The sequence below is a fragment of the Rhinatrema bivittatum genome, chromosome 1, assembly GCF_901001135.1.
Source record: "Rhinatrema bivittatum chromosome 1, aRhiBiv1.1, whole genome shotgun sequence".
Taxonomy (NCBI): Eukaryota; Metazoa; Chordata; class Amphibia; order Gymnophiona; family Rhinatrematidae; genus Rhinatrema; species Rhinatrema bivittatum.
In genome coordinates this window covers 681930386-681946515 of record NC_042615.1, presented here as the reverse complement: position 1 = coordinate 681946515, position 16130 = coordinate 681930386, and the positions used below count along the sequence as shown (strand labels likewise).

Below are 16130 nucleotides of genomic sequence, written 5' to 3'. Positions count from 1 at the left end.
TATAAGACTCAAGAGAAAAAAGGTAACACTTGAAGTGGTCTACCAGTGGAGATGGAGGCCAGCACTGTGGCAGATTTTGGACATATGACAGATGTCGAAAACAGTGGTGGGAGGAGGTGGATGACATGAGGTGCTGGGGGAGGAAGTCAGGGGAATATTTGTGTAGGTTGGGTATGGGAATTTGTATGCTCATCTACCCAGAGGAAGAATTTCAACTATACAAACTAGATGGGTCAAGTTTTCTATTTGCCGTCATGTCAAGATCAGATTGCCTTAGAATCTTGTTAAATAGCTTCTTAAGTGGTAAGAATGTTACCTTTAATGTGAAGATCCAATAGCATCCTCTAGGCATAGAGCATCAGGCTCATTCAGAGCAGAGCATTTTGTAATGTTAATAATGCCAAGGCTATAAGAGATTATTTGGTATTTCAATGATATGAATTGGGCAATAAGCTAAAAATGTAACAATTCAAATCCAAGTTGAGTGTTCACCATGCAAAATATTGGTGGCTTACATCCAAAAGTATCAAAGTGGCAGAATACAGAAGAAGCAAATTGCACACCAAAAGCAAAACAAAATTACAGCTGGAGTTTCGCAAGTCAAGTATAGTCCAGAGTATATTTAAGTCAGTAAATACAGATTGACGAGAACCTAACAATGGAAAAGCACGTAAATAAATTAATCAAATCAGGCTATGCTAAACTGCGCCTACTACATAGACTGAAACCACTGCTGACTCACGCAGACTTCTGCATGGTCCTGCAAATCCTTATTTTCTCAAGACTACTGCAACTCACTTCTACTTGGATACCTCCAAGTTGAGTGTTCACCATGCAAAATATTGGTGGCTTACATCCAAAAGTATCAAAGTGGCAGAATACAGAAGAAGCAAATTGCACACCAAAAGCAAAACAAAATTACAGCTGGAGTTTTGCAAGTCAAGTATAATCTAGAGTATATTTAAGTCAGTAAATACAGATTGACGAGAACCTAACAATGGAAAAGCACATAAATAAATTAATCAAATCAGGCTATGCTAAACTGCGCCTACTACATAGACTGAAACCACTGCTGACTCACGCAGACTTCTGCACGGTCCTGCAAATCCTTATTTTCTCAAGACTACTGCAACTCACTTCTACTTGGATACCTGTTTTCTAAAAACTACAACTATTACAAAATGCTGCAGCTAGACTTAACAGTTTCCAGAAAATTCAATCACATCTCACAATCACTGATAGCTCTTCATTGGCTATCTGTACAATCCCAAATCCATTACACAGCCTTAACATTAATACACACCTCCCTCCATTCTAAAAACACTGGTCTGGTAGGGGTAGCACTGCAACCATACAAGCCACAGAGATCACTAAGATCTCAAAGAAAGGATTACTAGATGTGCCATCATTACATTGCATATTTGTGAGTGGGTTCCTAGATAGTATGTTGGGGAAAGTGGGTGGTCTTAATATTATATAAATTGAATTCTTATATTATGTTAGGTTTAAAATGTTAGAACCATGACTTTCCCTATCCCTAGTGAGAGCAGGCAGGCTTCCAGAAGAAATTTTATGTATTTTTGTATTTATTTGAGAGATTGTTTATTATTCCAAGATATGCAGAGTGAACACACCTGAAGGAGTAGCGAGAATAAAAAGTGATTTAAGAAAACTAAGACAGTGGTCGAAGATTTGACAGCTGTGATTCAATGCCAAGAAGTGCAGAGTCATGCACCTGGGGTGCAGTAATCCAAAAGAACTGTATGTGATAGGGGTGAAAAACTATTGTACACATAACCAAGGGAGGGACCTTGTAGTGATTATGTCTGGTGATCTGAAGGCAACAAAGCAATTTGACAAGGCAGTAGCTAAAGCCAGAAAGGTGCTGGGCTGCATAGAGAGAGGAATAACCAGCAGGAAAAGGGAAGTTATAATGCCCTTGTACAAGTCCTTAGTGAGGGCTGACCTGGAGTACTGTGTTCAATATTGGAGACCATATCTCAAAAAGAATAGAGACAAGATGGAAACGATCCAGAGGAAAGTAACCAAAATGGAGGAGAGGCTGAAAGATCTAAATACATATACCCTGAAGGAGAACAGGTGCAGGGGAGATATGATACAGACCTTCAGATACCTGACAAGAATTAATGATGCACAAATATTTCCTTTGGAAAGGAAATAGTAGAAGTAGGGATCATGATATGAAACTCCAAGGGGGGCAACTCAGAACCAATATTAGGAACTATTTCTTCAAGGAGAGGCTGGTGGATACCTGGAATGTTTTCCCACAGGAGGTGGTAAAGATGAGAATGATAAATAAATTCAAAAGGGCGTGGGATAAACATTGTGGATCTCTAGAGGCTGGAAATGAAGAAAGGGGGTGGTGTAACATTTCTGCATCGGGGTAACCTGCATAGAGTGGCAGTTACTCCTTAACAGAATGCATGGGGGTACCTTGCACAGAGCAGCAGTTACTACCATAAGAAAATTGTTGGGCAGACTGGATGGACCATTTGGTCTTTATTTGCCATCATTACTATGTTACTATGATACAATAAGTTCCAAAGAAAGCCAAAAATAAAATTAGCCCTGAAAGAAGAAGGATTGGTGAGGTCTATAGTCTCAGGAAGGCTAGGGAAAAGCAAAATGCTATCAAATCCTTCATGTATTATCCCTAGCGTATAATCTGGAATTGAGAGTAAAGTGACATCTAGACTCTGCATGTTGGAACTGTGAATCTGAACCGAAAAGTTCTGTACAGCTTACTGTGATATGTGTGCACCTAAATTATTCCAGTGGAGCATCTTGTATATACTTCTCTGTAAATAAAAAAGCAGGCCAGTCTTGGAACCACCCTTTTGGAGTATCTGTAGTTATCCTAGGATCTTGGCTATACTATAGTCAGCTATCACAGAGAAGATTATGTTAACTGTGGTCCACTATACCATCTGCTTGACCACAATTTTTGAGAATATGCTTAGACCATCAGAACCTGATCCCCTGAACAAACAGATACATTTATGTTGTCTAAAAACAGGTATCAGAATCATAACCTGCAAAAAAAAAAAAAAAATCCATCTCTGTTTTATCTTTCTAGTTCTCAAAGGATATCATTTTCAGTTATTCGTATAAATGTAATATACTATTGTAGCAATTTTCAAAAGCTCGCATACACATTTAAAGTGATACAACTGAACTTACTTTCAATTCAAGCAACTCAACTCCGTCAGAGTAATCAACAACCTTGGACAACTCCTTAATGTATTTTTCTTTTCCTAATTTGGCAGGTTTTATTACCTGGGCTATTTCTTTTTTAGCTCATTGTTAATTTCTCTTTCACCTTCTCTTCAATCCAAGTTGCATTATGTCCCTGTTTTATTGTAACTGCTATTTTCCTATTCTATCACATGTTAATGTTAAGTGTTTTAAGTATTTATCCTTCTGTCACACCCTGTTTATTGTAAACCGGCATGATGCGACTCCCATCGCGAATGCCGGTATATAAGAAATGCAAATAAATAATAAATAAATAAATGTGTAAAACCAGTTTTAAGCATGTAAATCCTTCTGAAAATTACCCCATAGGGCCTGATTTTCAAAACTGGGTTTTACATGTGTAAATGTACTTTACCCATACAAGTGGGTCTTTGAAAATTGCTTCAATATATGCCATTGAATTGCCAATAGGTTTTAACCACATTAAGTGCACTTAAATGCAATATTCTGGCACCTGTGTATAGAATTGAGGGAGGTTTGGGAATAATAAGAACAAGACTTCCCTTGAGTAAATCCATTTTACTGTGGTCCAATAACCATGTCTTTCTATATGCTCTATGATTTTGATCTTTAGAATAGTTTCCACTATTTTTCCTGGCACTGAAGTCAGGCTCACTGGTCTATAGTTTCCCGGATCGCCCCTGAAACCCATTTTAAATATTGGGGTTACATTGGCCATCCTCCAGTCTTCAGGTACAATGGATGATTTTAATGATAGTTACAAATTTTAACTAATAGATCAGAAATTTTATTTTTGAGTTCCTTCAGTACCCTAGGATGCATACCATCCAGTCCAGGTGATTTGCTCCTGGACTGGACTCTTTAGTTTGTCAGTCTGGCCTACTACATCTTCCAGGTTCACAGTGCTTTGGTTCAGATCATCTGACTCATCACCCTTGAAAACCATCTCCAGAACTGGTATCTCCCCAACATCCTCATTAGTAAACATGGAGGCAAAGAATTCATTTAGTCTTTCTGCAATGGTCTTATCTTCCTTAAGAGCCCCCTTTAACCCCTCGGTCATCTAACGGTCCAACAGCTCCCTTCACAGGTTTCTTGCTTTGGATATATTTTAAAAAGTTTTCATTATGAGTTTTTGCCTCTACGGCCAACTTCATTTCAAATTCTCTCTTCGCCTGTTTTATCAATGTTTTACACTTAACTTGACAATGCTTATGCTTTATCCTATTTTCTTCAGATGGATCCTTCTTCCAATTTTTGAAAGATGTTTTTTTGGCTAAAATAGCCTCTTTCACCTCACCTTTTAACCATGCCATTAATTGTTTTGCCTTCCTTCCACCTATCTTAATTTGTGGAATACATCTGAACTGCACATTTAGGATTGTATTTTTAAACAATGTCCATGCCTGTTGAACACTTTTAACCTTTGCAGCTGCACCTTTCAGTTTTTTTCTAACTATTTTCCTCCAAGTTACTAATTCTTATTGATTAATAGCATTTTGGTTGCCCTTCTCTGTAATTTCTCCAGTGCAACTATATATTTTTTGAGATGTGGTGACCAGAATTGCACACAGTATTCAAGATGCAGTCTCACCATGGACCAATACAGAGGCATTATGACATCCACTGTTTTATTTACCATTCCCTTCCTAATAATTTCTAACATTCTGTATGGTTTTTTGATGCCTACAGCACATTGAACCAATGATTTCAATGTATTATCCACTATGATGACTAGATCTCTTTCCTGTGTAGTAAGTCCTAAGATAGAACCTAACCATGTAACTACAGCAAGGGTTCCATCTCTCCACCAATTTTATCTGCCCTTGCCATGCTGATATAATTTGTACTCTGGTATTATAGTGTCTCATTGGCTATTCTCCTTCTATTAGGAGTCCATGAGATGCCTATTATATCTATAATTTTCTTTAGTGCCATACATTCTGACTCTCCAGACTTATGTTTCAGACTTCTAGCATTTATATATAGACATTTTAAAGCAATTTTATTTATATTTCTCTTTGTATATGTACCCACTAACTGCTTATTATCCGCAGGTTGGGGTAATTTTTATCTGTATCTAGGATTGCCTGCATCATATTTGAAGTCACTGCAGCTTTTGCAGAATGCTGCTACTCGTCTAATTTCTGGCCAGTTTATCCGAGAGCATATCACGACAGTATTATCTGACCTTCATTAGCTGCCTGTTCAATGGAGGGTCAGGTATAAAGCAGGTATACTGCAATTCCTTGAGCTTGTCATTTACTCAAACCTTATATGCCAAAGAGATCTTTATGTTCTTCCCAAATGGCACTACTGGAGGTTCCATCTCTCTGAGAAGCATGCTTGGTAGAGATGAGGCACCGGTCCTTTTCAGTGGCAGCTCCTGAAGACTGGAATGGCTTAACAACTGAAATATGATCTGTGAGCTATATTAAAAACTTTAAAAGCTTTTAAAGACTTTTCAATTTGAACAAGCTTATGGTGGCTCTATAGTTTAAGAGTTGCTTCTCTACCAGTACCTTTTAATGTTATGATTAGATGGATCTCCTGCAGCATAGGTTTTAGCATAGGTTTTTTAAATTGGATTTTAATTTTTTTGTCTACTGTTTTATTACTTTTAATATATTTTACATTTTGATTGCATTTATTTATTTATAGAAATTTGTGTTCCATCAATCCGTAGAGTGGAACCTGCTCTATTCAGATTTAAGAATCGTGTATGCTCTGATGTTAGTTGCCTGGGGCTTTTGCATAGGCAGGTTATAAATAAAGCTAACCATAATCATAACCATCTGAATGCTCTGTATTTAAATACATCTAGGTTTTTGCAGCTTTTACATCCACCTCTCAATCAGGACATTCTAACTTACTTAGTTTGCCAGTATCCTTTACAGATGCCACCCTTTGAACATCTGCTGCTGAACAACTGTCGGCTTTCTTCCATGTGCTAGCAAAAAACTACTCTCTCTCCTTTTTAAAAGTTAGTGCCATCGGAATAGGCTCCTCCTTCCCCAGATGTTCCCCAGTTCCTAACAAACTTAAATCGTCATCTCATCTATGCACTGAGAGTCTGGATCTCGGTCGGCCTCTGGGGTCCTGTGCATGGAAGAAGAAGGAGCTGTTCTGAGAATGCAACCCAGGAGATTCTGGATTTCAATTTCCTACCAAGAAGGATAACTTTCAAACAAATGTGCGTATCAGCATATATGTGTGTTTATGGCCATGAGCAGATATATGCAAGTATTTTATCTCTCATGCATATGATGTACACGTGTATCTCTGACCTGCAAAATAAGCGTGTTTGTAGGCTTATGCATGAATACATGCAATGCATTGAAACCAAACATATCAATGCATTGAGCAGGTGTATTTTTCCTACCTACTTTAAAAATTCACATGCATATATTTTACACACAAAAATAAAGTTGGACTTGCTCTCACAAGTCGGCCAATTTTAAAACATGCATGCGTAATTGAAATTAACCAGTTTTACCAATTTGTTCACCAGTTTGCTCAATCTACAGGCCATCGAGACCTTCTTGGTTCTTCAGCCTGAAACTCCCCCAGTTCACCCAGACCCTCCACCCAGTCAGTACTAAACACTTTGATCACTTATGCCAGATAATTAGCAGGAGTAAAATTACGCAAGCAAGTTAGCAAACGTATGTGCATGTTTTTTAAAATAACAACTTACACACGTAAATGTTGGCCCAGCCCTAGACTACCCCTTTTTTACATGTGTATATGTGCGCGCAAATACACGCATATTTTCTACTTTTATAAAATATGGAATATGTGAGTAGAGGTTACTTATGCACACATAATCCTAATTTTTACATGTGTAAAGTTTTGAAAATTCACCCTTAAAACTCTAAATTTAGCCTCCAGAACCTCGTTCCTGCACCTTATGTCAGTGTCCTGCAGTAGTCAAAAAAGCTGCAGCAGTCAAAAAAGCAAACAGAATGTTAGGAATTATTAGGAAGGGAATGGTTAATAAAACGGAAAACGTCATAATGCCTCTGTATCGCTCCATGGTGAGACCGCACCTGGAATACTGTGTACAATTCTGGTCGCCACATCTCAAAAAAGATATAGTTGTGATGGTGAAGGTACAGAGAAGGGCAACCAAAATGATAAAGGGGATGGAACAGCTCCCCTATGAGGAAAGGCTGAAGAGGTTAGGGCTGTTCAGCTTGGAGAAGAGACAGCTGAGGGGGGATATAATAGAGGTCTTTAAGATCATGAGAGGTCTTGAACGAGTAGATATGAATCGGTTATTTACACTTTCGAATGATAGAAGGACTAGGGGGCATTCCATGAAGTTAGCAAGTAACACATTTAAGACTAATCGGAGAAAATTCTTTTTCACTAAACGCACAATAAAGCTCTGGAATTTGTTGCCAGAGGATATGGTTAGTGCAGTTAGTGTAGCTGGGTTCAAAAAAGGTTTGGATAAGTTCTTGGAGGACAAGTCCATTAACGGCTATTAATCAAGTTTACTTAGGGAATAGCCACTGCTATTAATTGCATCAGTAGCATAGGATCTTCTTAGTGTTTGGGTAATTGCCAGGTTCTTGTGGCCTGGTTTGGCCTCTGTTGGAAATAGGATGCTGGGCTTGGTGGACCCTTGATCTGACCCAGCATGGCAATTTCTTATGTTCTTATGTTCTTATTTATTTACTAAATTTTTTTCAGCTGTCTCTCATGAAACTTGTCCGATGTGGAGTACAACACAGCATAAATACTCACAATATTATAAAAATAGTCATAAAAAATTAATACATTAAGTAACACATTATTATAAAAACAATAAAAACTGCACAAGGAAAGGAAAGGTACAAGGAAAGTTCAACTCTACACCATGACTAATCAACAAAAGATTCCTGAAATAGCCTTCCGAAACTTCTTTATATTAGTTTCTTTCTTCAATACTCCCAGAAGATTATTCCACAGGATAGGCCCTAATACTGAAAATGCCTTCTTCTGGGTAATCATTAAACAACATTTTCTAATCGAAGAAACAATTAGAAGATCTTGCTCACTTGAAATGCAACTCTCTCCATCTTATATGGAACAGATTCCTTAAATAGCTTAGTCTAGTTTTTAATCGGGTACCCACATAATCCATGATATCTGGCTCCTCCTCAGCACTCTTCAAAATCTTAACTAGGTGGCGCGTAGGTCTGGGTCTGCTGCCTTCACACCAGGTAGGCAAGTTACCAAGCAATCCTCATGCCCACTAGCCACCCAGTTGTCTACTTTCCTAATGATCAAATTACCTACTATAATGGCCACCCAATGTCCTAACCCTTCCCTCCTAGGCATGGATCCCTAGATACTCATCCTTAATGTGAGAGGATAAAACATCACCTTGAAGGTAGTTCTTAGCTTCAGGATAACTTCCTGCTACACCAAAGTAATGGTCTCCTGCCAGGTGACCTTGCTCTCCAAAGCAGCACAAGGGTGTTTGACTGGCGTTGGGATCGCTCTTCTATCTTAAGTTCTTATTTTCTTCATCCAACCTAAACACACCCTGGTAATGCCTGCTTTCAATATGACTAAAATTCTTAACCTCTGTTCTTTTTTGAGACCACTTTTCAGAAAGCAGATTAATGTGGGTTGAAACAAGTTTTACTTGCCTTAATAAAAATCACTTTGAAAACTGTCCTCTAATTGTGTTACATAAATATTTATTTATTTTTATTACTTTGATTTGAACTTCATGTGTTCAGTCCATGGATCATCTCCTGGTTCAAAATTGTGTACTGTCAGACTACAGCAGAAACAGCTCACAATATCAGATACACCTACAAAAAAATCAAGAGGTATTAACAGTGCTGTCTTTTACCCTGTACTCCTCCCCTTCCAGCATAGCCACCTAAAGCATCATTAGTTTTCTCAGATTATCAGCTCTTCTGTTTCTTGGCTCTACTGCTGTCTTTTTTTTTTTTTTTTTTTAATCTTATTCTGGTATAAACCCCTTTGGGGTTCATTAGAAAAGGGCTATTCAGAGAAGTGTAGAATGTTCTAGCAATGGGAGGTTCACAGGAAACAGGTGTTAAGGAGAGTAATAGGAAGGTACGTCCTCCTTAGGAGAATAGACAATCTGAGTGTATATATGGTGATCCTATGAGCATAGGGTTGGGGTGGAGTGTCTATAAGGAGTCTTTAGGTGTTCAGTTCAAGAGTTACCAAGGAGTCTGCTGGAAAGGAGTTTTCTGGGAGTCAAATAGGGCATCAAAGGATGGTGTCTTGTCCTTGGTGTTTCCAGCATTTGTGTGTGGAAGAGGAAGAAGTCTTTTGAAAGAAGTCATGTGGACCTGGGGATTTTCAACCACTAGAAGGAAGTGGGGAAAATTGTCCTAGGCCATCCTGCTGTGTGATTACTGTGAGAAATTTCAAGAAGGACTTTATACTTTCTGTCTGGGCTCAGAAGTGACAAGCTCATAAGGGTGGAAGTGTGAGGTGCCTTGGAATTGTTGGGACTTAAGAAGTATAAGAACTTTGCCTGCATCTGTGTGATTTTGAATTTCTGTGAGAAATGTAAACTGTTTTTCTGATTCCTGTATTTTTCTGGACCTTGGATTTTTTGTATTTCTTGAAACTTTATCAATATTTTGCTCAGAAAATTCTCTTTTGTTTGGCGCATACTTTTTTGGTGTGGACTTATTTTTTTGTGCCTTGGGAACTCTCCTGCTTGGCCTTGCAGGAGCATCCCTGCCCCCCCATTCCAGAGAACCCAATTTTGTTTTCCTTTCTGCACCCCTGCTTGAGCTCTACAGGAATGGGAAGTGAGGCCTTCCCTTCCCTGAGAGAGAGAGAGGGTTACGCTTGGGTTTCCATTCACTACAGATTTCTTATGTTATACAATTAAAAAAAATGTCCTTCCCAGCATCCACGCTGCTGGGGGGAATTTTCAAAAAGAAAAATATTCCTGTAAATCAGCTTTTGAAAATCGGTCAAGGGATTACACAGGGAAAAGTATGTATGAAGCATGATTCCATATGTATTTCTCTGCACTCATGGCAGGCATTCTGGAGAAGGTGGCAGGAATTGGAGTGGGGAGAGCATTTACATGCCTTTCTGTAAACCGTTGTGATGGTGAATTAACTTAACGACGGTATAGAAGAGTTTTAAAATAAATACATAAATTAAATAAATAGACATGCATACTTTTGATTTTTGAATATATGCGCATAAATGCACATGTAGAAAATTACGCCTCCTGGAGGGCAAGTCTAACTTCTTGCACATACATCCACACGGGAGATTTTCACAGCAGACTTATGAGCATATTAAGTCCGCTTTGAAAACGCAGACCAATGGCCACAGATACTTTCTAACTGTAAACTTCAGCCCCATACAAGATGTTGAAAATTATCCTCCCCATACCTTTCTCGGTTATACCATCACAATATTTACATGAGGGTCTGGTAATAATTAGCACAGTCACACCCTGATTAACTTAAATTCATAATGATGGAAGCTGCTAAGTAGGAGGAAATTTCAAAACACTTTGAATAATACTAATATCTGCTCAGGAACAAACAGCAAACAGAAAAAGTGGGATTTTAATGATTTTGTTTAACTGCCCACTAGATTATCTGACACATTATGATAGTGCTCTGGTCATTTCAATCGCTTAGAAGACTTTCACTTTCTAACCTCACTATACCCCCAAAATAAGGGACGTAAGTCACTAAAACATATGCAAGAACAATAAAGCACAAATAAGAAATTATTTACCTGTGTAGAAAAATCCAGCTTTCACAAGATCAGCAGGATCCACAGGCGAGTTCTGCGGCCAAGTTTTAAAAGAATTCACTCTAATTCCTTCATCTTCATAAATATTCGATATCATAGACCCTTATAAAAATAGAGGTGTTTCTCATAAGTTATGAAAGTGCTGAAATGTTGTGAATTAATAAAACAATCTCGATATGGAAATGCACTCATGCCACTTGAGCCCTATGTACTAACCAGCATTAAAATTGGCATGGTAACATGAGTGAAAGGGCTTTCATTCATGTTACCATGCCAAGAACCTCCCCGATTCAAAAATAAGCCTCTGGATCCCACCAGATAATTGTGAGCCAATTGTAAATTCGCTTACCTACATTCCCCAAAGACAATGCTGGGCATCTTTGCCTTCTCACAACTCTTCTCCCCAGGAAAATGATTGGTCTCTGGGTCGTCCCATAGTGCCCCCCCCTTCCCCCACCCAAAGGATTTCCAGGTCTGCAAAACCCCCACAAAGTTCTGTCTTCTATCCCGACCAGTGGTTCTCAACCTTTTACCTATCAGGGCACACCTGAGAGATGACGCTCACATGCGTGACACGCTGAACACACGACCATCATGGGACTAAATAAACGCACACTCTGCATCCAGAAGAATCTCCCACTTCCTAAGAATGGGTGCAGAGCAGAACTAAGGCACTTCCCTGTACAACTCACCATACAAAAAAAGATATTCTGATTCTGGTGTCATCTTAATAACAGCATTATAAACTCCCTCTATTATGAGATGTGTTATAAAATAATACAAAAAAAAAGCCCACTCTGCACATGTCTATCAAATCTGCCATACCTCAGCAGCACATATCTAAGAAATGAAACAGCAATAGCCCTGCCCATGAAAAGGCAGCAGTTCACCTCCAGTGCAATATAATATCGAGAAAATACAACAAATGAGATTGATACAAACCTCTGGTAAAGTACCTCCTCTCAGTCACACACACACAGAACACAGACAGACCTGCCTTCACCAAATATAGAATAAAAGACCACAAATTACAAATGTGGAAACAAAACCTGGAATGGAAACCCCAAGAGCACCTCTGCATGCAGTGCAAAACTGGAGACTAGAAACAAAACTATATTTCCTCCAACACTAAGCAAAGTTCAAAGAGAGAAGAAATGCATATTCCCAAAACTGACTCCCCTCCAGGCCCCCATCACCCCTCACTTCTCCCAACTACTCAATCATCCCTTCACAGGCTCATATCCCTATCCGACATTCCCGACAGCCCCCACCCCCCACATCCTCTTCCCTGTGCTCCCTTTCTCCCCTGCTCAAATCTTTCTGCCCTTCCCTTCCCCTTTGACCACCTCTTTCCTACCCTTTCCTGCTCAGCATCCCCCACTCCCCCCTCCCCCAACCCAGCGTCCCCACACCTCCATCTGTCCACTTCCATCTCTCTTCCTTGCCCAGCAGCCCCCAACCCTTCCCTCCTCCGCCTCGCCCTAACCACCAACCCCAACCTTCTTTCCCCCACCCCTGACTCCCTCTCTCCCCCTGCTTTCCTGCCCAGCAGACTCTTGAACTCCTATCGTCTCATGACTTCCTGCCTAGTACATTTCCCTCTCCTCCATGGCTCCCAGCTGGCAGGAAAAGCCTTCAGTCCAATCCAGAGTCTCCCTCCCTCTTTATCCTCTCCTCAATGCAAGAAGCATTGAGGAGAGGAAGTGAGGAGGCGGCAGCAGCAGCAGTGGATCTATAGAGCACACACACATTTCTCCCTTATGCTCCTGCTTTCACATCCAGGCCCCATGGGGTGAAGCAGCCTCACTGCCAGGCCAGGCAGAGGAAGATAAAGTTGGTAATCCTGCCAGGCCCACATGAACAGGAGTTGGTGATATCGCGCTCTGATCTGGGTGAAGGAGGAGAGAACCATCACCCACTGGCCAGAAAAAGGACAAGAAAGCAAGAGCAGCTTCCTGTCATACCCAATAAACTCCTGTCATACCCAATAAACTCGTGCCCAGAACGATGAGGAAAGATCAGCCTTCTGCTGGCTCTGCGACAACCTCCCGGGACTTTGCGACACACTAGTGTGACCCAACACACCTGTTGAGAACCACTGCTCTAGATCTAATTTTCTAAGCTCCCCAAGCCCACCCCAAACACAAATCTAGCTTCTGGACTTTCTCTCATACTCTGTCCACCCCAGATCCATTTTCAAAATGAAAGATGTTTCTCACTTCTTCATCAGAGGTAGGGAGCCTACCTGCTCGACCCTTATAACCATGAGTAGCCTATTTTTTTTTTCCTACTTACACCTCCTCCATAGCAGAAGTAAAATTATGCGGTAGGGGCGCTTGTGCGTATAAGGACTTACGCACGCATTTTTAGTTACGGACTTGAACTGCCCAGGCTCTGCCCACAACCCGCCCATGTTTTTGCCTTTTGGATTTGTGCGCATACCGGGAGATTCATGAGTATTTGGGTGCTTTTTAAAATCTGCGTGGCGCACGCTGGCCGAAGACATGCACGTATCTCCTGGTTTTGGCGTGTGTAGGGCTTTAAAATCTACACTTAGGGCCTTATTTTCCAAACGTATCGCACGCGGTAAGGGACGTTTCGCACGCGAAATGTCCCTTTACATGTGCGATACCAAAATGGGGGCGGAGTCGGCCCTGGAAGAGGAGGAGTTGGGGCGTCACCGGGGCCAACTCTGCGATGACGACGCGCACAGCGAAAAGGTAGGTGCCTTTTCGCTGCCTATTTCGCTCCCAATAGCTACACCTCCTATGGTGGCGCTATTGGGTGCGAAACCGGCAGCGATCGCACCGCGACGGTGCGATCGCTGCCGGCTAGTGCAGGCCCGCCCCCCGTTTGAACCCTCCGCCCCTCATCTTCTAAAGTATCGCAGGCCTGCGATACTTTAGAAAATGAGGCCCTTAGTGTCATTTTGCCTAGAAACAGATAAAGATATGGTTTTCTGTAAAAAAAATTTCCTTTAACAATTTCAATTCTGTGGGCAGAAAAAACACTTTTTTCCAGATATTTCTGTAGCTCCTCAAACTAGGAGGAAGCAGTTCTCATTGCTAAAACAGAGAGTTTTATCCTTGGGTGCTACTTTTTTCCTAAGTACCTCTGTAAGCAAAGACGATATATATTCAAATTTATGTAAAATGTACCATATAATTGCCTCAGAATTGGAGAAATTTTTCTGCAGAATTTTCAAACTCTTGCCACAGAATCTACCCTTGAATTTGAGGGGGCCCAGACTATGGTATTACATTATTAGGTATCCATGTAAATATTACCTGCAGGGGTTTGTAAGACTGTGCAGAGACTGATGAATTGCTATCAAATCAACACTAACAATGGCCTCCGTTGTTTGGGAATGTCCTACTGGAGTAATGTTTTATAACAATGTAATCTTCCCAATCCATTCATTTCATACATACTGCTGGAAATCCAAGTTAGCTAAACTGACTGCATGAGTTATGAAAACATGTTAAGTGTTCCAAGTAAAAATGTTATCAAAAAAGAGAAGTTATTAACCTGTGTAGAAAAACCCTGCTTTGGCCAGAGCTTCAGCCTCGGTAGCAGATCCTTGTGTCCAATTTTTAAAAGACTCCAGTCGTACATCTGCATCCTCAAAGATGTTGCAAACAGGGTCAACTTTAAAAAAAAAAAGGAGACATAAAATTACCTGTGCAAACATTCATAGGTAGATATTAAACATGCTCTTATGTACATTGGTAGGGGGTGTAAGAGTGCACCCCTGTTTCAGAGCAACAATGAGCCTGTACAGATTTCATATATCATAAAATCACAATATAATTGAGGTTTGGCAACAAGAAAATGAGAAGCTCACTCAGAGCCTCAGATAATCCATCGGGAACAAAGGCATCCAATTTATGTTTGTTGAGCACTAAGCAGCTTCCATAGTGGTCCACAGCAGGGATGGACTGAATCACTGATGAGCAGCTTGTGGCATTCAGATGCTGATATCCATTCAGGCCTTATGTAGAGTTTCTGTAGAGGTCTGTCCTCCTATGCCACTCAAATATCTTTACCAGGTATCAGGTAACTATCTTCCACTCTTTGTCCACTTCATGCCACATATAATTTGGATGAATTGAGCACTAAAATCTTCAAAAGCTTTTTGGGAAGCGTATTTGGGTCTTTGGTTCTAAATATATAGAATTACCTAAAGAGACAAGTAGGATCCTTCTTGTAGTGTTGACTTTTGCCTGCAGTTATCACCATTCTTACTGAGCTGTAAGTTTGTTTCAGTGACTCTATGGCCAGGATAATGCTCGTATCATGTGAGAAAACACAAGATGTGAAACGCAAACTTCTATTTTATCACCTAATGCATACTTTTTAGCCTGCTGCAAATGTGATTACCAAGCTAAAAAGAAAGCACTATTCAATTAATGAAAGAAGCTATGATTCATTTAATTGCACGTGCAAATTTTTATAATTATGCTGTTTGTTTTATCTAGTACAGTTTTGTTTTGGTTTTTTTTTACCTGTTTCCACCTGTGACATCTTCTGAATCAGCTGAGTTGTAAAATAGTTTCCCTAGGACAAATGTTAAATGTAAATAGTGATTAGAATCTGTGGGGTAGATTTTAAGAGAGGCGCGCGTGCGGTTCCTGGCGTGCGCACATGGGCGCACCGATTTTATAACATGCGCACATCGCCGCGTGCACGTTATAAAATACGATACCCGCATGCACACGTGTGGCTGATTTTTATATTGGCGCATGATGCATGTGCAGGCAGGTGGCGTCGCGCCCACTCAAGGGAGGGGGGATTTAAAAAAAAAAACGTGTGGCGATGCAATCCGGCCATTCCCTCCCAGTCTGCTCCAATTAAGGAGTGGATAGGTAGGTCACTTCCCTATCCCCCTTCCTACTCTGCCTCCCTTTACCCCTCTCCTCCCTGACCCCCTACCTTTTTTTAAATTTTATTTTGGAGCTTACTTCATCGCTCCGCCCCTGCCCCACCAAGACCCCATCCCCAGCCCGCCCCTTTCACAAAGTCCGGCACTTCCGGGCGTATAGATACACGCATGGCCGGGCTGTTGTGAAAACGCGCTTGGCACGCGCGGGGCCTGGCCATGCGTGTATCCCCCTTTATTTTGCGCA

At 40.6% G+C, this 16130-nt stretch overlaps 1 protein-coding gene across 2 annotated transcripts in view; it reads right to left on the bottom strand.

Moving 5' to 3' along the window:
* LOC115074737 (baculoviral IAP repeat-containing protein 1-like) overlaps positions 1-16130 on the bottom strand; it is a 104162-nt gene that overhangs the window by 77548 nt on the left and 10484 nt on the right. For both annotated transcript variants that reach the window (XM_029574503.1, XM_029574510.1), the window contains exons 4-7: positions 15510-15561; positions 14533-14652; positions 10987-11106; positions 8948-9047 (exon numbers count right to left, since the gene is read on the bottom strand). In XM_029574503.1, the coding sequence (XP_029430363.1) occupies positions 8948-9047; positions 10987-11106; positions 14533-14652; positions 15510-15561 (392 nt within the window). The remainder of the gene's footprint in view (positions 1-8947; positions 9048-10986; positions 11107-14532; positions 14653-15509; positions 15562-16130) is intronic.